The sequence below is a fragment of the Mus caroli genome, unplaced genomic scaffold (assembly GCF_978045245.1).
Source record: "Mus caroli unplaced genomic scaffold, Mus_caroli_1 scaffold_12, whole genome shotgun sequence".
Lineage (NCBI taxonomy): Eukaryota > Metazoa > Chordata > Mammalia > Rodentia > Muridae > Mus > Mus caroli.
Genome location: NW_028227267.1, coordinates 118,052,691 through 118,074,159, shown reverse-complemented (window position 1 = coordinate 118,074,159; position 21,469 = coordinate 118,052,691). Strand labels below are relative to the sequence as shown.

Here is a 21,469-nt window from a genome sequence, read left to right as displayed (position 1 = left end):
CCCCCTCTACAGCCTTTCTCCACTTTATTACCGAGGCAGGGTCTCTCTCTGAACCCGGAGGTTATTGACTGGGTACCAGCCAGCTTTCTGGAGCATCCTCTGCCTCTGCCTGCTGAGCACTGGAAGTATGTGAACACATGCCCAGCTTCTTAGGTGTGTTCTGGGAACCTGGATTCCAGTTCTGTGTGCACGGCAGGTGCTGTATCCCCTGAGCTAGCTCCCTAGACCTTCGATTCTTGTATTCTTAGCCCAGAAGAAAGGCTTCCTCAGCTGTCCAGTCAGAGCTGGGTCTTACCCCTGGTTTCGCAGTTCCCAGGGGATAGGGTGTGTGTGTGTGGGAAACCAGTCTGGGAGCAAGACGTGCTACAATTACAAAGATCTGTATCTTCTAGCCAGCAACCTGTTTGTACAGTCTCCATCCCTAATCCACCCCGAATCTTTCCTAGGTAGTGGAAACAGAAACATTCATGCTGTAGAAGGGACATTTCTATGTTTACTCATAGGATTGCCCTCTGGGACACAAAGAAAATCATTATGTATTCAGAACACACAAAAATACACGTGAGTGTACACACACATACACACACACACAGTCTGCCTACCTAGGAAGCAGTGACTGTTCTCATGTGCTTTTTGTAGGAGAAATAAATGCATTCAAATTGTACACATGATAAGATAGGCTCTAAGTCCAGCAGTATGTCAAAAACACATATTTTTTAAAGGCTATGATTTTTAAAAAAAAAACAGCATATGTTAGATTTCTAACAATATAGAACCCTTTCACCAGATGGTACCCGATTCCATTTCATAAATGTGTTCCGAGCTGGATGTGCTTGGGAGGCTGATGATGAAGTGGGTTTGGCTGGGCTTTGAAGCTTGCCTCGGCTAGAGTGAGACCCTGTCTCAAAACAAAGCACCTAGAGGTAGCTTAACTTACATTGTAAAGCAATGCCACTTCTTACATTTTTCCCTAATGGTTTTTCCTAATTCCCCTGGCTTTTTTGTTTAGCTCTACCATTCCAGACCAACATTCTGATGGGAATTGGGAATTTCAGATTGCCTTAAAAGTCACAGCAGAGGATGGAGAGATGGCTCCGCAACTAAGAACATGGCTGCTTTTGCTGAGGACCTGGGCTCATTCCAGAACCCATGTGATGCCCTCTTCTGGCTGTTGAGGGCACTGGGCGTAACATGGTGCCCAGCATACATGCAGGCAAGGCACCCCACCCCCATGTGACATTAAGTCATCCGATAGCACCAAAAGCTTTGTTACATATTCAAGTAACATCCCTCGAGGGGTGTGGTGGCGCACGCCTTTAATCCCAGCACTTGGGAGGCAGAGGCAGGTGGAATTCTGAGTTTGAGGCCAGCCTGGTCTACAGAGTTCCAGGACAGCCAGGGCTACACAGAGGAACCTTGTCTCGAAAAACAAAACAAAACAAAAAAAACCAAACAAAACAACAATAAAACATCCCTCCATGGCCTCTGCATCAGCTCCTGCTTCCTGACCTGCTTGAGTTCCAGTCCTGACTTCCTTTGGTAATGAAGAGCAGCATGGAAGTGTAAGCTGAATAAACCCTTTCCTCCCCAACTTGCTTCTTGGTCATGATGTTTGTGCAGGAACAGAAACCCTGACTAAGACACAGAGGGATGAGTCTGTCGCGGCAGAGAGGCACCACAGCAAGCTGCAGGCATGGTCACAGGGACAGGAGGCTGAGGGTGCACCCCTAGAGCCACAAGTATAGAGAGTAACCTGAAGGTGGCACAAGTCATCAAAGCTCCAAAATGCACCTCCAGTGACATGCTTCCTTCTGCAGGACTGGACTGTCTGTACCTCCCCTGCTAGGGACCAGTGTTTATATGCCCAAGGCCATGAGGGGCATTTTTTATGCAAACCTCTACAGCCCCCTGCTGCACAGCTAACCCACAGCTGCAAAAAGTTCATGAGCAAAAAGCACATCGTGCCTAGAAGAGTGCTTCACACACCTCCTACCAGCTTTTATTCCACTTTTAATTACTAATAGTAACTTTCATATCACATATCACACTTTACACAGCAACGCAGACCTATTTGTAACTTACAGAATAGCTACAAAAGGTTAAACAGACCACAGAATTAAAACAGAAGCAACAAAACAACAGCAGCAGCAGCGATGACGACCACCACCCAAGTCTTACAGGAGGCAGAGCCCAGCTTGAGAGGACAAGGTATTGACACCTGGGTTGAGAGTTTGCTGAAGTTGCTCAGATCTTCAGTGTCAAAGCCATGCTTGGCTTCAGGGACTAAAAAGATCAGGTGTGGCCTTGTTGGAGAGAGCTTCATTTTGAGGCTTCAAAAGCCCACACCAGTGTTGACTGGACCCAGGGCCTCCCGCATGTAAGGCGGAGTCCACCTTAGGCTGTGGTTAGTATCTGGAAATGACTCCCTGGGAGTTGCCCCTCAACCCCCAGGACATGGGTATTAGCTGCCAACCAACACAGTGCCAGTGCTGAATCTGGCACGGGAGCTAAATTGTCTCAGTTACCACAACACTGCCACACGCCAGTCAGGAGACCTTTGGTGACTCTGTTAGAAGGCAACCATTTATGCACAGCCATCTTTGTGGACCTCATAGAAAGCAGCGTGGCTGTGGTAGGGTGTTGCCAGGTAGTTTGAGGGGGAAGATCAAAGTCCCTGGGAGTGGCATTTCTCTAAGCTATGGGGACTTTGGGGCAATGTCTAATTTCGGCTGGATGAGACAGCCAGACCCCCATCTGTCACCCCTCTGGCCTTGTGTTCCTTCAGCAGAGCTGGCAGGCCATGGGGTGCTGCTGCAAAGCCAGCTGGGTGCCTCAGGTAGATCCCCAAAGATTCAATGGAGAGGCTGTCTCCCAGCCTTTGTGTCCCACGTGAAGCAGAAGGCAGCTGTGATAGATACCCTGGGAGAGAGATACCTCTTACCCATGCCCAGGACTCCTCACTCTCGTGCAGGCCAGCGACTGCTCCTTACAGGGATCTAGTGCCAACACCATGGAAGCGGCTGGTGTTGTGGTGGTTACTATGGAGATCTCCCCCAATAGGAAGAGACACTATACTGACAGCCTCTGTTTTCAACAGAGTGGATGCAGGGGTCTTGTGTATGTTGCTGAGAGCCAGAAGGAATCACAACCACGAGATACTTTTTTTTTTTGGGGGGGGGGGTCGAGACAGGGTTTTTCTGTGTATCCCTGGCTGTCCTGGAACTCACTTTGTAGAGTTCTGGTCTCAAACTCAGAAATCCGCCTGCCTCTGCCTCCTTGGAGTGCTGGGATTAAAGGCGTGTGCCACCATGTCCAGCTTTTTTTTTTTTTTGGAGATACTTTCACTTACCCATGTCCTGCTCAGAAACCAATCTCTCCTTTACTTAAGACTGAGCCCAGAGCCTCACACTCACTGGACTTTAGCCTCTTGCAGCCTGGGGACTGGAGCGTGTGGGACCAGCACTCAGCCAGCTTAGCCGATCAAAGTGCTTGCTGCCAAGTCTGCCAATAATCTGTTTGATCCCTGGGACTTATACTGTGGAAGGAGAGAACCAACTCTAGCAAGCTTTTCTTCTGACCTCAATACAACACTGCAGGGAATGCAGACTAATACATGTAGTAAAGTAATAAAACACAAAACTCTAGTAGGAACTTGAGAAGGTGTAGCTCAATTCCCAGCACCCACGCGGCAGCTCACAACTATCTCTAGCTGCAGTTGCTGGGGATGGGATGCCCTCTTCTGGTTTCCTCAGGTACTGCACATATGGTATCCAGACGTACCTGGCAGGCTACGAACACTCATGCCCATAACAAAGGTTGGTACAACCTAGAAAGCCAGGGCAGGGCTAATTGAGGGGAGATGTTTAGTGGGCTACTTAGCCTTTTCAATGACCTACTTGGCATTCAAATGAGAAACCTTCAAGATAACTAGACCATAAAATGTCTATCAAACTACATGTGTGCACACACTGTTTATTAGGAGACCAGCGGCATCAAGAGTGTTTTTTTACTTATGGATACTTGCTAAATCTAGCTACAACCTGAATTGTGATAAAAGTGCTTCTTCACATTACAGAGTATCCAGTTACCACTATGACAGTTTTATTTCTAATTTACAGCATTGAAAAATATTCAAAATTGAGTTGGGCTGAGTATGTATTGTTACAAAATTCCCAGAAAAGATGGAGCCTTAGTTTTCTCTCCAGAAAGCTCAGATTCATAAAATGTATCACTCACTGACATGCAAGGCCAGTTAACATTTTCATCTTGCATAGACAGAATGAGATATCCCAAGTGTGTCCCCAAACAACGTAAAGACTGGCACACAGTTGCCTCTGGCACCTGCTTCTTCCCCACCAAAATTCACTGTCAATTCTTCTACTCGCCAGACTGCATCATACCACCTGTATCCTGCTGTGGATCCCACTAGTCATTGACAGGGAGGTATTTGTCCTCACAAGTACTTAGCGAAGTTCGCACACTTAGCTCCTCACAAATCCCAGTATCTCCTAACCACACCACTACCTTACCTTGGCAGGTAGGCTGTGTTTATCACACGCTTCTTTTCAGCAAATGCAACAGTAATTTAAACAAAAGCCAAACTTACATTGCTCCAGGCACTGGGCAACAGTACAATGCCCCACCTCAGACTGGAACACAAAGGGTTTGCAGCACTGGCACCAGTGTTTCCTTACGGGAACAGAGCACTAAGCCCCTCCAAACATCACCACACTTCTCCAAGAGGCCAAGCACCTGACATTCTGGAAGCACTGCCTGATGGATGCTCAAGCCACACGCTGAGCACGCAGTCCAAGGGCACATGCCAATCAGAGCCATCTGAATAAAATCCATTTCATTTTCAATTTCATTCCAAATTTTGTTTTAATGAAGTAATGCAAATCATTTAAAGAAAGAAATGTTTAATTTTAAATTCTGATTTATGCATAAAACTCATTTTTGTATCACAGTTAAATTTAGTACAAACTATGAAAACGTTAACACCGAGGTTTCAACAGAAATCTATTAAGATCCCTTAGAAAATTACTTAAAGGAAACAACAGCTCGTCAGTTACTGCTCTGAGGTTAATACATAAAGAAAATTTCACACATTTTACTGAAATTTTCAGTAAATAAGTTTAGCCATAATACTTGTAAAATTAAAAAATTCAAAAGCTGCGTGTGTCTCTAAAACAATTACAATCTGCAATGGAAATCCTAAGCCAAAACGTTTGGATCTACAGAACAATCCTAGCTTTAAAAAGCCGGTTGGATTTGCAAACCTTCAGAATACCAATTGTGAACAGAGTAGCTGTGTTATAACTGAGCTTTAGTTAACTCCAAGACAGGAGACACTTCCAAGGCTGCACTGCAGAGTGTGGAGGTAAAACACTGAGCCGGAACTATCACCTTAAAAAAATATCACATCACTCTTCTATTAAAACATGAAAGGAAGGAATCAACGACAGACAGTACTGAAGTTCTACACAGGCCTCTTTGTATTTCAATGCTGTTTATTGAGGAGTGAATGAGACACTGCCAGACATGCCAACGACACTTCACATTCAAGGGCCGGGAGGGAGTGGGACAGCCTCCACACCGAGTCACTGCATGAGCCTTCTTGCAAAGCAGCAGCGTGACATCGAGTGACAGCCCTGGCTGCTGGCTTGTCAGCAGTTGTTTGCAGTTGGCTGGCTGGTAAAGGCTTCCTTCTACCCCCAGACTCTCACTCCATTTACAGAATCAACACTAGGTTGTCCCCCAGTCTGTGTAACACACATCTATGTGGATGAACTGATCTGAAAGCTGCTTTCCTTACGTGTCTGCAGGTCTACGAGAAAAAAGGAATCATTTCCTCTTTCCCTTCACGTGGGTCAGACACAGCAATAGAAAAATACTCTGCAGTGCTACCATCAGGCTGACAGGGACCTCCTCTGCGGTCTGACGAGATCCACGGCAGTCCACCCTGCACACGGGGTTGCTTTTCCTGTGCACGGCTCCAGAAGAATGGCCTACACACAACACTACTGCTCTCTTGCTCAAAAACAAAACAAAGAAACCTAAACAAAAGGGTAAACGTTTATTTGGAGTTAGTCTTCTGGCAGGTGGTAGTAAGGCCCTTCAGGCAGAGTTCAGGAGCTCCTGGATGGCTGCCTGCTGCTCCGGACTGAGTTGAGCTATGCATTCAGTCCACAGTCCTCCAGAAGTCTAGGGGGAAATGCACACATTTAGTCATAGTGATCTCTTCAAGTACTAAACACACAAGACTGTAACAATGCCCAAACAAATGCTCAATACTTTAATTTGACGACTATTGTAAAACCAATAAATCTGACCTTTTCTTCAAAGTTCATCCCTCTACCTCAATAAAACTGGCCCAGCAGCCGGTACCTTGAAGCAGCCTATAGCCTACCCTCAAGTCACTAAATGAGTCATCCGTAATTGCTTTGTTCTGACATCATTAAACTGCATCTTGTTTCCTTCTGATATTCTGAAATTAATGATCATATGCGAAGTACCCACTGAAGGACTTAAGCTCAATGGAAAGATTTTATGTTATTAACCCATTTTGAAGCTTGCCAATAGAAATATGAAATTTCTGCAGCTTATTAAATGTTAATTCTTAATGTAATTTAAGGACAATAGACCCCCAACTAATGCCTAGGATATTTTACCTGCCCTTTTCCAGTTCAACCAGACCAGCTTACCTGTACTTGGCGAACTACATTGGCCAGGCGTTTGGCACAGGGGTCTTCGTGTTTAATGGCCTCATGCATTTCTCCTTCTGCAATTATACTGAATATTTTTGGTAGATTGGTATTGTTTGGGCCAAGAACAATTGGGTGATTACTAAAAAGAAGAGAGAAAACCAAACATCTTTATAAATAAAATCTCTCATGACAACACTTCCCTGTGTTCTTTGGTACACAACAGCTATATGTTCATTAAAAGCGAATGTCCAGGGCTGGAGAGATGGCTCAGCAGTTAAGAGCACTGCCTAAGATTCTTACAGAGGTCCTAAGTTCAATTCCCAGTAACCACATGGTGGCTCAGAACCATCTGTAATGGGATCCAACGACCTCTTCTAGTGTGTCTGAAGACAGCTACAGTGTAATCACATACATAAAATAAATAAATCCTTTTTAAAAAGAGCAAATGTCCTTTTGGCTCGGTTAAGAAGCAAGCCAGCTGGTTTTCTGCAGTAGGCCTGCAGTTCCTTCTTAAGTAACTCAGGAAAAAAAGATGGGTTCAGTTTTCAGAACTTTTTTTTAAGGACCAAACAAAAGAATTAAGTGCTTTATATTACTCTGCACTGTGTTAAAAACAAAACAAGCAACAATTCTCAAGACAATGTTGTCTCAAAGTCTCTAAACTCAGCAAGTCTGATGTTGAAGGAGGAGGAGGAGTACCAAGTTTAAGGCCAGCTAGGGTAGCTTACTGAGACCCTGTTCAAGAGAAAAAAAGAGGGCTCAGCCACACAGCATTTGCCGCAGCCATGTGAGACCTCTGGCGCTAGTCAATAGTACACAACACACATACGTCATAACAGTGCCTTATAACGTTTGATAGACCAGATGCTCTCAAAGAGTAAACTAGGAGAGTAAACGTCAGGCAGGCTTAATGGAAAGACACATAAATTTGAGTAGAAGTCACTGACACAGGTCACTTCCAAGGAGATCAAATAGCCTAGGAGTGCTATTTCAGATGCAGGCAAGGACAGTGTACTCTGAGGGTGGCTATCGCATTCCTTAGAATCTCATGGGTCATATACACACAGTATTTATGAACCTGAATCCAATAGGCATGAAGGAATATGCTACCCCCAAAACCAAAATCCAAAATTCAGGAATTCTACTGGATACCTGAACAAACTAAACACAGTAACTAACAGTGAAAGAGCCAGAGCTAGAGGGCAGAAAGACACCAAAGCAATCATACAACATAGTAGTCTCTAAGGCCACTATGCTGTTGCAGGGGTTGGAAACTGAATGAGCGATGCCACATACGAGGCCAGATCACAATGCTGCCTGGTGGACCTCATTTCTTTTAGATAGGACCTTTCTACGCTGAACTTGTCCCGAGATTTCAGTATGCCTTACCATACACCTCGCCCCCACTGACCTGATCTACAGCAATTGTAGTGGGCAACTGAATAGCTGAGGGTAGCTTTCATGAAACAACATTAGCTAACACAATTATAGAGAAAACAACTTCAAGTTTCGTCATCTTCATCCAACGGTTAAAGCTTGACAGGGTTTACAAGGTTACAGGTCAGGGCAGTTACCACACACACACACTCTCTCTCTCCTCTCTTTCTCTCTCTCTCTCTCTCTCTCTCTCTCTCTCTCTCTCTCTCTCATGCTGCTGGTCACGAGTGAGGAAAGAAGGTGGCCTGTACCTTTCAATCAGGTCACACAGGTAACTGAAGGTCTGGACAGCTTCTTCCTTATCTTCGTGTAGGGGGAGCCATGACAGCCAGTGTGGTAAGACCTCCTCTACATTCACACAGTCTGGCTTGAACTTCATGATCTTTCCCACTGCTGAGATGCAGTTCTCTGTGGCGTTGACATTTTCTTTGGTCTTAGCCTCTGCAGCCTGAATGACTCTTACTAGCAGCGGGAGTGCATCTAAATTAAAATAAGCAAGTAAGAACAGGTCAGCTAACACCGAGGAAGATGAACATGAACGGTTCCCTCCGGTCCAGTCACTGATTACTAAAGTGTCACTGTCCCAGGACTGTATGTAAGGGAAGGGACAGCAAGCCCGAAAGGAGCACGAGAGCCGGCCCACACAGCAGCCTAACTCACTGTATGTGCTTGAGAGCCTCTCACACTTTAGCACTGCCAACCTCTCCTCTCTACACAGGCTGGCACTGGCCTAGATGCTGCCCCACCTTCATTTCATTTCCATCTATGAGAATAAGCACGATACAGGTTGTGCTGTAGATGGGATTGGGTGGGGAGACTAAAGCAGAAATGGGACCAGAACGTTTCCCGGTGTGGTAAGGAGGCCAGGAAGAGGTGGCGGGGGACAGAGGGCACAAAGCAGAATGGGCACACGTACCGGTACAGAAAGGGCGGTAGTTATCTCCACCAAACTGCGCCATGACGCCGAGGCCATATGCCGCAGCTTGCCTGACTTCTGGGCTGTTGTCACACACATACTGGAGCATTGGACTTATGAAATATTCTGCATACTTAAATGAAGCTGGACTACAGTGTTCTATGATATCATCGAAGATGCACAATCCCCATTGTCTGTCTGGCCATGGTCTTTGTGGACACTACAAAATGAGATTCCCCTTTTAAGTATTAAATACTAGTACAAAAAAAAAATGTAAACAATTCATTATGGACCATCTGCTTACGGATTGTACCAAACACAGGAAATAAAAACATTAACAACCACATCTTAAAGCAACAACACTGGAAGGAATACATTGATTTATGTAACTTCATAGCAATGGATTTGTGGGATTTGTTTCACAATCCCGCACACTGCATGAGGAACTGACAGGGCAGCAATATGCATACATTTATTTTATGAGGAGGTGACCAAGCGCAGAGAGAGCACCATGCCCGCAATCCCTGCTACCCAGGAGGCTAACAGCACCCTGTCCCAACTGAGACTGCTGGCAAAGGTCTGTAGTCCCAGCTACTTCTTAGGACAAAGCAAAAGGATTCCAAGTTCCACAGCAGTCTGAGCTACTTAGCAAGACTCTATCTCAGAGTAGAAGAAGGAAAAAAAAGAAAGGTGTGTGAGAGGGAGGGGCAGGAGGAAGAGGGGTTTCTTACAGCTCCACAGCAAACTGTTTGCCTAGAACATGCAAAGTCTTGGGTTCTGCACGACTGTAGCTGTCTTTGTTCAGGAAGCTGAGTGTGTGGGGGAGCAGAGGTATGACAAATCTGCTTGTGTTTACTTTGTTAACCTTAAACTGTTCCAAATACCTGAAAACCAACTAGATGAGCATATTTACCAAAGGCCACACACACACACACACTGCAGACTGTACCCAGGAAGGGTTACTGTCTCAATGTACTGAGAGGACACAGAAAACACACAGGGCTGTGCATTAACTAAAATGCTTAGTGAGAATCCCGTCCCGTTTTAACCCCAAGTGCCAGGCTAACTATTCAAATAGCTTTCAGGTGATTAACACTTACAATCAGGTTGACAATTAATGGGAGCAGCTGTTCAAACCACGGCAACACCTTTTCTTTGTAGCTACTGAATATTGAGTGTAAAATATCTGACACTTTAGTCAGTATATAAACATCATTATCATCCTAAAAAAGAAACACAATACAACCCTATGAGTGAAAAAATATCTTCTTGATTATTGAGCAGTAACATCTATAACATACTCTATTGAGAACCTGGACGCTGAAGTATCCCTGAGGTTTGACAGTAGAGCTGTGCTTATTGTAGCTGCCTCTTCCGAGCACATGTGAGCACAGCCCAGAAGAGAAGACACACATCACAAATGCTGGCTGCACCCAGAATGTTTGCCAAAATGTTTGCATACACTAGGCTGGATAGGGTGAGAGAATCAACACCTTGGAAGCCGCAGCTGAGCCTGGTGGTGCATGCAGGTTTTTTGGGAGGACGAGTAAGGAGTATCCCAAGTTCAAGTCCAGTCTGGGCAAACACACTGAAAAACTGAGATAAAAAAATCTTCCTTTCCAAATAAAGAGGGGTAGGGATATTAACCAAGGGATAGAAAGAACGCTTGCCCACAACATACAAAGAAGCCTTAGGGTCAATTGCCCCTGACTGCCAACAGTCAGTCTGGATAACCACTGAGTGTGGGAAACTACCATTAAATGCAAATGATGCTTGTGGGCAACAGCTTTTCAGGCAGCCTATGGCATCTGCTGGGTGTAAATACTACCAAAATAAGAGAAAGACCAAAACCCAAAGACCAGTTCATTTCCAAAGACTTAGTCTATAAATGCTAATTAATTCCATCAGACTAGGGAAGGTGAAATGAAACACAAGAAACATCTCAGAGCAAAGCTCACAGGAGTGAATGACTTACCTCGTCTTGTAGTGACTCTTCAACCTGTTCGTCATAGTCTTCATCTTGTCTTTTAACTAAAACATACCCAAACAATGCAAAATGATCCAAATGATCATGCAAAAGACCAAGGACTTTGTTTAGAAGTAAAAGAATATATTGAAACTCACCTTGCCGCAACTCCTGATTTTTGAAATGTTCTTCAAGCTTCGCCTTCAGGATGCCTCCCAGCTCCTCAAAGTGCTCATTGTTGAGGCACCCGTCTCCCATGACTTCAATGCACTGAGAGTGAAGAAAACACCGAGGTTTGAGAAAAATAATCAACTCATCACTCCTTGAATGTATACTTCTAGCTGGTATCTGAGGAACAACATTCCACAGAGGAGCTAGAAACAAAACTTTTCTTTCCACTATCATTTGTGTCAAGTTGCAGATTCAAAGCCAGGACAGTAACCAACTTCTACCATACCCACCTGGCTTTGACAGCAAAATAAGAGATGAAAAGGGTAAGTAGGGAGATTTGGGAATTTAACAGGAGGATCTAGGCATAAACAGTGCAATGTCTGCAGTCAGAATCTGCAGTTCTAACACAGGCACAACCATGGCTGAGACTGAAGAGCGTCAGACTTTCTTCTGTGGTCCTAGGACTGCACACTAACTGGCTTCATGCAATTGAAGCTACAGCTTTTCTATAAATCTACTAACTATGTAACCCCCTCTACATGTAACAATCTTTACTGTGTAATCTATTTCTCAAAAGGTGACTTCTCAACCAATAAATATAATGACCAGACCAACATTTCAGAACAAATAAAATTGTAACATTTTCAGAAAGCGTTTTGTAACAATACACTTAAAAGTTCTGTAACTCCCTGGCCCAATTTATTCAGCAGAGAACTAAGCAAAAGTGGCTTATAAAGTGGGAGGGAGGGGCTGGTGAGATGGCTCAGTGGGTAAGAGCACCCGACTGCTCTTCCAAAGGTCCAGAGTTCAAGTCCCAGCAACCACATGGTGGCTCACAACCATCCGTAACGAGATCTGGCGCCCTCTTCTGGAGTGTCTGAAGACAGCTACAGTGTACTTACATATAATAAATAAATAAATCTTTAAAAAAAAATAAATAAATAAAAAAATAAAATAAAGTGGGAGGGAACATTCAGAGAAAACATCCACCTTTGCAAAGGAGTGCATGATCTCCGAGAGGACATCTGAGTCGGGCTCTGTGCCGATGGCCTTGATGAGAGCGTCACACATGAAGTGCCACATCTGCGTAAGATACTCGGGACCCCGGACTCTTGCACACTCAAGCAGAAGAGGCATGGACTCTGCTGCTGCCACTCGGACCCGTTTTAAGGTTAAGGAAATACGCCATCAGGAAACCTCCGTAGTGCCCCCCGCATTCTACCTACACGCTAAGCAACATGCCCTGCTCATCTAAGGTGAGAGCTGTGTGACATACAAAGTAGGTACAAACCCAGCACAGGCTTCCTGCCTGCCCTGCCCCCCACCTCGCAGGAGCACATCTGCAAGAATGAAGGGCTGCTCACTGCTTCAGTAGGACAAGCAATGGAAGCTACAGCTCTCCGAAGAAAACTATTCAGAACCCTATGTAGGACTTGCTGGCTTTCAACGAGGACTACGTAGCTCTTCCATATCTACCTCCATTCATAACATAAAAGCCTTGGGTAACTTCCTAAATAGGAATTACAGAGGCTAAAGGCTGGAGAGATGGCTTAGCTGTTAAAAGAGTATTTGTTGCTTTTGCAGAGCACAGGGTTTTATGCAGTTCTCCTGAATCCACATGGTGGTTTTTAACAATTGCTAACTCTAGTCCCAGGTGTTCTGATGTCTTCTTCTGAGCTCCGTGGTACCAGCAGACATGTACACATGCATTCATTCATACAAAACACTCATACATATGACATAAAAAACTTTAAATCTGAAAAACTAAGTTCAAGTTCTAGGGGCTGGCTTAGTGGTTAAGAGCACTGGCTTCCAGAACACCAAGGCCTCACTCCCAGCAGCTACACGGTGATTCACAACCATCTCTAAGTCTAGTTCCAGGGGCTCTGACCACATCTTCTGGCCTCCTCTGGATAATGGACACACGTAGGACACAGATGCACAATTAGGTGAAGCCCCTGTGTTCCTGATAAGATGCAGTGCTACTTCCTCCTCCAGCATTAGCAGGGATCGCTGGGAACTGACTGTAAAGCACAGCCCTGAACGTGAGGGCTGGGCGGGCTTATTAAAGTGAGCACACATGTAGATCACAAACACCCACAGTATTAACTATGCCTTATCAAACACTTCTGAGATTTACCAAGATGTTCCCTAGAGATGTTATCCACTAGGTGTTATCACACTACAGGAGCCTTATAGAAAGGAAGCCATCGGGGGAAATACAACAAATGTCAGTCTTCACAATTCTCAGTAAGGTCACAGACAGCCAACTACCATATGGTTCAACCTTTCCTTTTCACACTTTTGGTGTATGAGGTGAAAGAAATGAAGGCATATGTAGACAAGCACACACAACGAAGTCAGAGCAGGCGCACAGCAATGGCCATGTGCGACTCAGGTAATGGTAGACATTACGTTACTACACCCAGAAGTGCTTATATTCAACTGTTGAAGGATATCATCGTGGAAATAAAATTTCAGCAGCGGGACCATCAGTTTGACAACCTGTTCAGTGTATTCCACAAACCCTTCCTTTAATTCCTTAGCATAGCAAACCTGTAAGAAAAGAAATCAAGGGCCAGGTTATGGGGTTTCCAGAGATCAGCACCAATTCTCTGACCATGCCTGTCTACACTGAAAACAGACTGTTAGCTTTTAATACCACCAGCACATTTCTGTTCATTTATTCAAAAGATATTCTTAAGTCACTATATAGACTTGACTGAAATACACAAAAATCCCCCACAAAAATTATACCCACAGCCCATCCCCAAACCCTCTGCAAACTTTCTGTAACACAGGCGGTGACAGCCAGCTCTGAGTAAGCACTTGTGTGTGAGGCTGACAACCTGAGACCCAGTGTGGGTTATGTGGACTGTGTGACACTGGAAGGGTGCAGGCCATCACTGAAAGTTGTCCTTTGACCTGAGTTTGTGTGTCTGCACTCACACACATACATCACACACACACAGAATAAGCATAAGCAAAGGAGAAAATCTAGACGTACAAGTTCTAATGTATTTGCATGAGGTTATTAAACAGTCTTATGAATCAACTATAACTATTATGAGGGGATATAAACAAAGCTTAACCAAGGCAACATACCAACATCTGGCAAGCCGTTGACTTTTCTTCCAGTCCTGCAGTTTTAATACCAAAACTTTGCTGATCTCCGAGGTTCACAAATTCCCAACCATCATCATCACTCATATTCTCCATGTCCTGGGCTAGTAACCAGAGAAAGACAAACATTGAGAGGAAGGGAAGGATGGAGCCGAGCTGCCATGTCCCGGTGAAGGCACTTACTGTCTAGAAGGGCCACTTCAGGCTTAATTGAAGCAGTCTTCATCAGCGGCCCCATAACCACGGGAAGGTACTGCTGGAATTCTTTCCCAAGGATTTTGCACATCCTGGCCCATGCTGAGATCATGTAAGAAATCTGGGAGAACATTCCAAACAGGCCATAAGGCAATGGGTAACTGAGACAGATAAAGCCATTTTCCCTTCTTGAGGAAACATTGACATGTTCATGCATTTCCCAATGGCATACACTCCAAACATTCCCAATGGAGCTGGCAGGTGAGGCTGTCCTACTTTTCCCCTATGATGCAATTACAATTTCTTCTTTCTCTGTATCTGTACCACTTAACTAAAAGTGAAGCTGACTTTTAGGCACAGCACCACACACACCACTGAAACCACACTAAGTGCCCTATCAGCACACAAGGGAGATGACAGGTTTCAGGCACTGTGGCTCTTTCATGCTGTCTGCTCCTTCCCTCTTGAGGTCTACCATCCACCCGTTCCCTTCTACCACCAGTGCCATTTCCATTGCTATGTCTCCTGTTCTGCAAATCACATCTTTCACAGCTGAGGAAAAGCCTGCTTGTTTAGCACAGGTTTCCCCATTTCCCACCCACTTGTGTGTTGATGGACAACTAAGCTTCCTCTGTGTCCTTGCTACTGTGAACAGAGACATGGATGTCTGAATCAGCTGTGGTAGGACTGGAGTCCTGTGGGCCCTGCCTGGGAGGAGCATGGGTGGGCCACACAGCAACATGGCAGCACTATTTTCAGTCTCTCTTTTTTTTTAGACAGGGTCTCACTGTGCAATCCTGGCCAACCTGGAACCCTTTATATAAACTAGCCTGGCCTCTGCTTCCCAGATTCTGGGATTAAAGGTACTGACCACTAACTACATCTGTCTGTATGTAGACCAGCCTCCCCTGCCTCCCAAGCGCTGCGGTTGTCAGACATGGGGTGACCATGCTGAACTTCAGTCTTTTAAGAAACATCCACACCAATTTGCATAATTGCTCCAACATTTAACATTCCCCAAAGTGGTGAATTAAGGGCTCCTCATTTCCTATATCCTCACAGTTAATATAATCTAGCATGTTGTCATTTGTTTTCTTGATAATAGACATTCTTCCTGGGAACAACATGAAATATCCAAGTCGTTTTAATTTGTATTTAATTGTGAATAAAGTTCATTCACTCTACAATGCTCTGTGTTTTATTTTCTTTCTTTTTTTTTTAAAAGATTTATTTATTATATGTAAGTACACTGTAGCTGTCTTCAGACACTCCAGAAGAGGGCATCAGATTTCATTACGGATGGTTGTGAGCCACCATGTGGTTGCTGGGATTTGAACTCGGGACCTTTGAAAGAGCAGTCGGCACTCTCAACCGCTGAGCCATCTCACCGCCCCCTGTGTTTTATTTTCTACATACCAAGCAATCTACATTAGCCAATAAATATAAAGCTAAAACTGTAGTCCTTCCCACCTTCCTTACAGGGTATGGTCGGTCCCCAACCTCCCTACTCTTAGCTGTTTGCATTCTAGCCTTTCCCGTCTACACAAAGGTTGGTAGTTATCTACACACTGCCACTCAAAGAGGCTATTCTGCCTCTGTACAATTGTACTTTCCTATTTAGCTCTGAGAAATAATCATAGAAAGCTTATGTAAGGTTGACGGTTCATTCATAACTATTCAGTGTCTTTTGAGATATTAGCATTGCCAATTATCATTAAGATCAGGATTAATGCTATCATTAACACCAGTCTTGCCACCTTGGTGCTTTAAATAGCCACTGAGACTACATCAAAAAAGCTTTACGAAGGAGAAGACTAGGACTCAGCCAAGCATACACACAAATGTCCCTTCTGAGGTAACAGAAGGAGCAGCTGTGGGGTAAGTGGGCACACACAACAAGGGCTGAGATTTCTTTTGACAATGGGCCAACAGACACCCAACAAAGATACTCATCCTTGAGAAAGATCTGTGAGTAACTATGTATGAGGAGAAATCTACAGCACAATTTTGAACAGCTCTGCTCCAGAAAGTAGGAACAGCTAACAGGTGGCTGAGATGCAGCACACTTCCAGAGCCGCCCACGACCAACATGTTTGTAACCAGAGGTTTTATCAAGAACATCTCTAGAAAGCTGTCACTCATTGTAAAATTAACATCTGGATTGGAGATATGGCTGAGGGGTTAAGAGCACTTGCTGTTCAATTAGGGTTCCTAACACCCACATGGTTGCTCACAACCATTTATAAACACACAAGGTACACACACATGCATGCAGGAAAAACAAGGACCAACCAACCAATCAACCAACCCTGCATCGGTACATGCAGCAAACTGCTTACCTGCGGGTCGTCATCTTCCATATCATTGAAGTCTGTCTGTGTCTTCAATAATAGCTGCATCACATCTGAAGCATCCTGCATGAACTAGAGAATATGCAGAAAACCCCATCCATCCTATTAATGCATATCCTATCAGAGATAGTCTTATGCTTGTTACCCCACTTTGCCTGTATCCAGAGCCAGCACGGTGGCTGGGCATGCAAGGGAGCATGAGGACCTAACCACCTGAGGTAAACCCTCAGGGCTCACGTGCAGGAGAGAACTGACTCCTGAAGGCTGTTATCTGATCTTCACCTGTATGCTGTGATGCTGTGGTACTCCCCAACCCTCCCAATAATTCAAAGTTAAATTTTTTTTTAAAATCTGTATCTTCCTTTTGGATCACAGTCATACGGATAATTTTTTTGCATTGTATAACTAACATAATGCTCTAAGAAAACATACTTCAAATTTAAGGTAAAAAAGAAGAAATTTCTTTTTTTTTTTTTTTTGGTTTTTCGAGACAGGGTTTCTCTGTATAGCCCTGGCTGTCCTGGAACTCACTTTGTAGACCAGGCTGGCCTCGAACTCAGAAATCCGCCTGCCTCTGCCTCCCGAGTGCTGGGATTAAAGGCGTGCGCCACCACGCCCGGCTAAAAGAAGAAATTTCTAATGGCATTAAAATCTAGTTTATAGCTTATGTAATTTAATTATGAATAAAGGAAGAAAATTTTAGATTGCTTCATGAAAGTCAGTGTATAAAGATTTTCTATGATTTCCATTTGACAATCTTCACTGCAATCAATGAAGCAGTGTTCCAAAATTAGTTTAAAGCCATATGAATGAATATACAACACACACACTCATACATACACGCACACATTGGGTAGGCTTAGTGTCCTTAGACTACACAGAGAGACCATGTCTTGAAAAACAAACAAACAAACAAACAAACAAAACAAAACAAAAACTAGTAGCAAAAACAAAAAAATGGGCTTTGGAATATTAAGACAAAGATGTAATGCTGTCACTGCTGACAGTGATGTGGGCTGAGTCCTTAACAGTGAGTTGGGTGGTGGTGACATGACACACTTTTAATCCCAAAACTAGGGGACAGAGGCAGTAGGATCTTTGAATTCGTGGCCAGCCTGGTCTGTAAGAGTTCCAGAATAGCCAAGGGCTACAGAGAACCCTGTCTTGAAAAACAGAGAAAAGAAACTTCAAGAAACCAGACCAAAGCAGAATCCTTAACAATGAAAAAAAAAGTAAGGAATTATATATTTCTATTTAAAATTGTAATGTGTGAGGGCAAAGTTAAGAAAAACAAAACCCCCAAAACCCCTCAGCATTCAGGAACTGTTAGTCTACAGAAAACACAGTCTCCCCCAGCCGTCCCAAGGCCCTGGAGCCATGCTACCAAGAGCATGGTCTGACCAATGCATCCCATGGCTTACTTTCTCCTTCCCAACGGCCAGACCGATGAGGCTGATGCACTCGATGGTCTTCCCTCGAAGCAGCCTCAGCTCCTTCTGGACTGCGTTCTCGACAATGTGCTTCAGTGATGGCATAAATAAGTCATAGTAGGGGACAAACTTTTCTTCTGCAGTATCTGCAACTGACGCAATGGATGTCACAACTTGTTCCAAAACTAACTTGGTGCCTTTCTGAATCAGCTGAAGGGAAGACATGAAACCGATCATTTCAGTAACTAACTGGAAACCCCTCCCAAGTTCTTCAGACAATTTTTCTGAACAGATATTATGGCCACCCTTCCAGGAGACAGAAGCACATAGCTCTGCTCTATCTCAGAGCACAGCTGCTGATAAAATACAATCTGGACTCATTTCTAGTTTTCTTTCTTTTTAAACATAGAAAGCTCATCTTTTGTTTACTGATTTATTTGTTTTTGTTTTTTCGAGACAGGGTTTCTCTGTATAGCCCTGGCTGTCCTGGAACTCACTTTGTAGACCAGGCTGGCCTTGAACTCAGAGATCCGCCTGCCTCTGCCTCCCAAGTGCTTGGATTAAAGGCATAAGCCACCATGCCTGGCTGCTTACTGATTTAAATCATACTCTATTTCATGCTGTCCTACTGAGTCACCGAGAAAGATTCCTTCTGTAATTCAATATACCACTTGGAGACAGCAGCTCAGACTATACCACACGGACAGCAGGTTGCTGTGTGGCCAAGGCAGATGGACTCCTGACCCTGATTACAGGTGTGAGCCACCTTGCCTGGCTCTTTATTTTTGTGACTGACCTCTCCCGGAATGATCCTTCTAGGAAACTATGCTTTTGCTCCTTTACATGTTTCTTTCTTGGAGAAAGATAATGCCCCTTTGCCTGTAGCAGACATGAACAGGAGAGTTCACCCTGTGTGCTGGCAGTACTCTACAGCACTCTCTACTGAGAACCAGTCAGCTCTCCAGAGTCCCTTCACTTCTCTATCGATGGCAACACCACCCTCAAACTGTCCTGACTCAGTGTGTCTCTACCAATTCTCACACATGGGCCTCTGAGGACCAACAAGATAGACTCTCTGGGGTCACGTTCTGTCCAAATCTACTTGCAAAGTCATGTTGCATCTTTTTACTATGGACTATACAGACAGCCTGTTCACCTTCAATGACTTCATCTTTATTTCCACCTCCATGCTGTCTCTATCTGACACTCAATGCCTGGCTATGGCTTCTGGGGCATTCTTCACATCTTGCCCCTGCTCTCTAACCAGACACCAGTGTCACTGTGTCCATACCAAGGACAGGAACTGAGTTGTCTAATGTTGGTGTGTGACATGGGTTCAGTTTTGTCAGTTCAGTCCAATAAAGAAAAGGAGCCGTATTTTCTCTGTGCTCATTTCTTTGAGATGGGGTCAAGGTTGGCCATGAACCTGGGCTTTCCTTGCTTCAGTCTCCCAAGGCTGGCCGCACAAGCCAGTGCTTCCACGCCAGGCTCTTCAGCATGTTCCTCATTTCCATAACAGTTTCCCGTCTTCACAGTCTCTCTCTCTCAGCTGTCAGTGCTTCCACGCCAGGCTCTTCAGCATGTTCCTCATTTCCATAACAGTTACCCGTCTTCACAGTCTCTCTCTCAGCTGTCAGTGTGCTCGGATGCTGCTGCAACCACTCAGTTATCTCCATGCTGCACCTGCCCTGCAGTTGACACTGTAGCTATCACCAGGTAAGGCCACTGTAGTGGCAAACTCCTATAATCCCAGAAACTGGAAGGTAGACACACCACAAACTGAAGGGCATCGTTGGCTACCAAAACAACCTTGAGGCCATCCTGGATTTAGTGATTCACTGACTCAACACTGAACACAACCCTAAGTAAAGGACAGGGTACGGTTTCCCACGCTTGCCATTTCTTCACTGAGTAGTCACCCCTGACCTTTTTTTTTCCCCCCAATTCAAAATTGCCAAAACTACCCCATGGTGGAGCCTGGAGTGTTGGCCGCCTATGTTTAGTTGTCTGTGGCACTGACAGTGTCTCCAAATCGGGTCTCACCATCCGGTGGCGACTCTCACGTCCCTCGCAGAGGCTTACCTCCTGGAGCTTGAGCACCATAATGGAGTGCAGGTGCTTCACCAAGTTATCCAAGTACGGAATAAGCAGCGACTTGGGACAATCTTCAGTGAAGTTAATGAGGGCCGCTGCTGCATGGGCCTGCACCCGCTGGTTGCCTTGGTCTTCCATGGTCTGAAGCAAAGCTGCAATCACCTGGAAAATTCAACCCAGTGTTTTGAGATGCGCATCCTCCCTCCCTCCCTCCCTCCTTCCCTCCCTCTAAAGTATGCAGGTAACTGAGGACTTGTTACACACCTTCTCATGAAATTTCTTTTGAAAACCAGGTGCAAAATCTGTAGCCATTTGACCCACAGCATTGCAGGCTGCATACCGGACTCTCGGATGCTGGAAGACGTTCCTTTGTATTAATAGTGGCAAGAACTCCATAAGAAACTTAAGTAATTATAAACTATTTATTGGTACTTACAGGATCCTGGAGGAAAAGCAAGACAAAATTTACAATCTCATTTAGAATTCCTTCCATCTGCTGGTGGCATCCTTCGCCAATGGCGGATAGGGCCATCAATCCTGCATGCCTGTATTTCCAATCAGCTGTGGAAAGGAATTGCACAGAAAGGATAGATAGTAAAGAGATACGCATACTCATACTAACAAAAACCAACCAACCAACCAACAAACCTCACTAGAAAAAGACCAGTGCAATTGTTCTCTACAGCCACATCATCCTGAGAGAGCCCAGTGCTGTCTGACCTTAGAGACTAAGCAGGCCTCGGGCTCGGCAGCACTTGGATAGAACACTTCCCATGTGCACTTTAGAGAAACAGTTTGATCTAACTCAGCTGCTTTCTTTCCTGCTCTCAGACAGCCTTGCAGATGTCCGGCCAGCTGAGGTGGAGCCTGCCATGATCCCTCACGCATTCCGTAATGCTGAACAACAGGCATCACCACGCCCTGCCTCGCTGTAGTTATGTCCTGGCCTTCTCTTCCAAGGAAGAACACTTGTCTAGGTTGGGTCTCTGGCTTGCTCAATGGGACAGTACTTCCCACCACACAGAAGTTTTGGGTTCTACCTCAGGGACCAAATAAAAATGCAAAACAAAACTAATATT

At 44.8% G+C, this 21,469-nt stretch overlaps 1 protein-coding gene across 3 annotated transcripts in view; it reads right to left on the bottom strand.

The window, feature by feature from the left end:
• Window positions 1-5,492: 5,492 nt before the first annotated feature.
• Window positions 5,493-21,469, bottom strand: part of Ipo5 (importin 5) — a 52,047-nt gene continuing 36,070 nt past the window's right edge. For all 3 annotated transcript variants that reach the window (XM_021181197.2, XM_085828843.1, XM_021181195.2), the window contains 16 exons: window positions 20,827-20,951; window positions 20,655-20,744; window positions 20,379-20,552; window positions 18,288-18,506; window positions 16,855-16,938; window positions 14,504-14,636; window positions 14,303-14,424; window positions 13,657-13,753; window positions 12,188-12,360; window positions 11,185-11,296; window positions 11,036-11,091; window positions 10,161-10,283; window positions 9,061-9,280; window positions 8,396-8,624; window positions 6,705-6,846; window positions 5,493-6,204 (listed from right to left, as the gene is read on the bottom strand). In XM_021181197.2, the coding sequence (XP_021036856.1) occupies window positions 6,118-6,204; window positions 6,705-6,846; window positions 8,396-8,624; window positions 9,061-9,280; window positions 10,161-10,283; window positions 11,036-11,091; window positions 11,185-11,296; window positions 12,188-12,360; window positions 13,657-13,753; window positions 14,303-14,424; window positions 14,504-14,636; window positions 16,855-16,938; window positions 18,288-18,506; window positions 20,379-20,552; window positions 20,655-20,744; window positions 20,827-20,951 (2,186 nt within the window). In that variant the 3' untranslated portion in view covers window positions 5,493-6,117. The remainder of the gene's footprint in view (window positions 6,205-6,704; window positions 6,847-8,395; window positions 8,625-9,060; window positions 9,281-10,160; window positions 10,284-11,035; window positions 11,092-11,184; window positions 11,297-12,187; window positions 12,361-13,656; window positions 13,754-14,302; window positions 14,425-14,503; window positions 14,637-16,854; window positions 16,939-18,287; window positions 18,507-20,378; window positions 20,553-20,654; window positions 20,745-20,826; window positions 20,952-21,469) is intronic.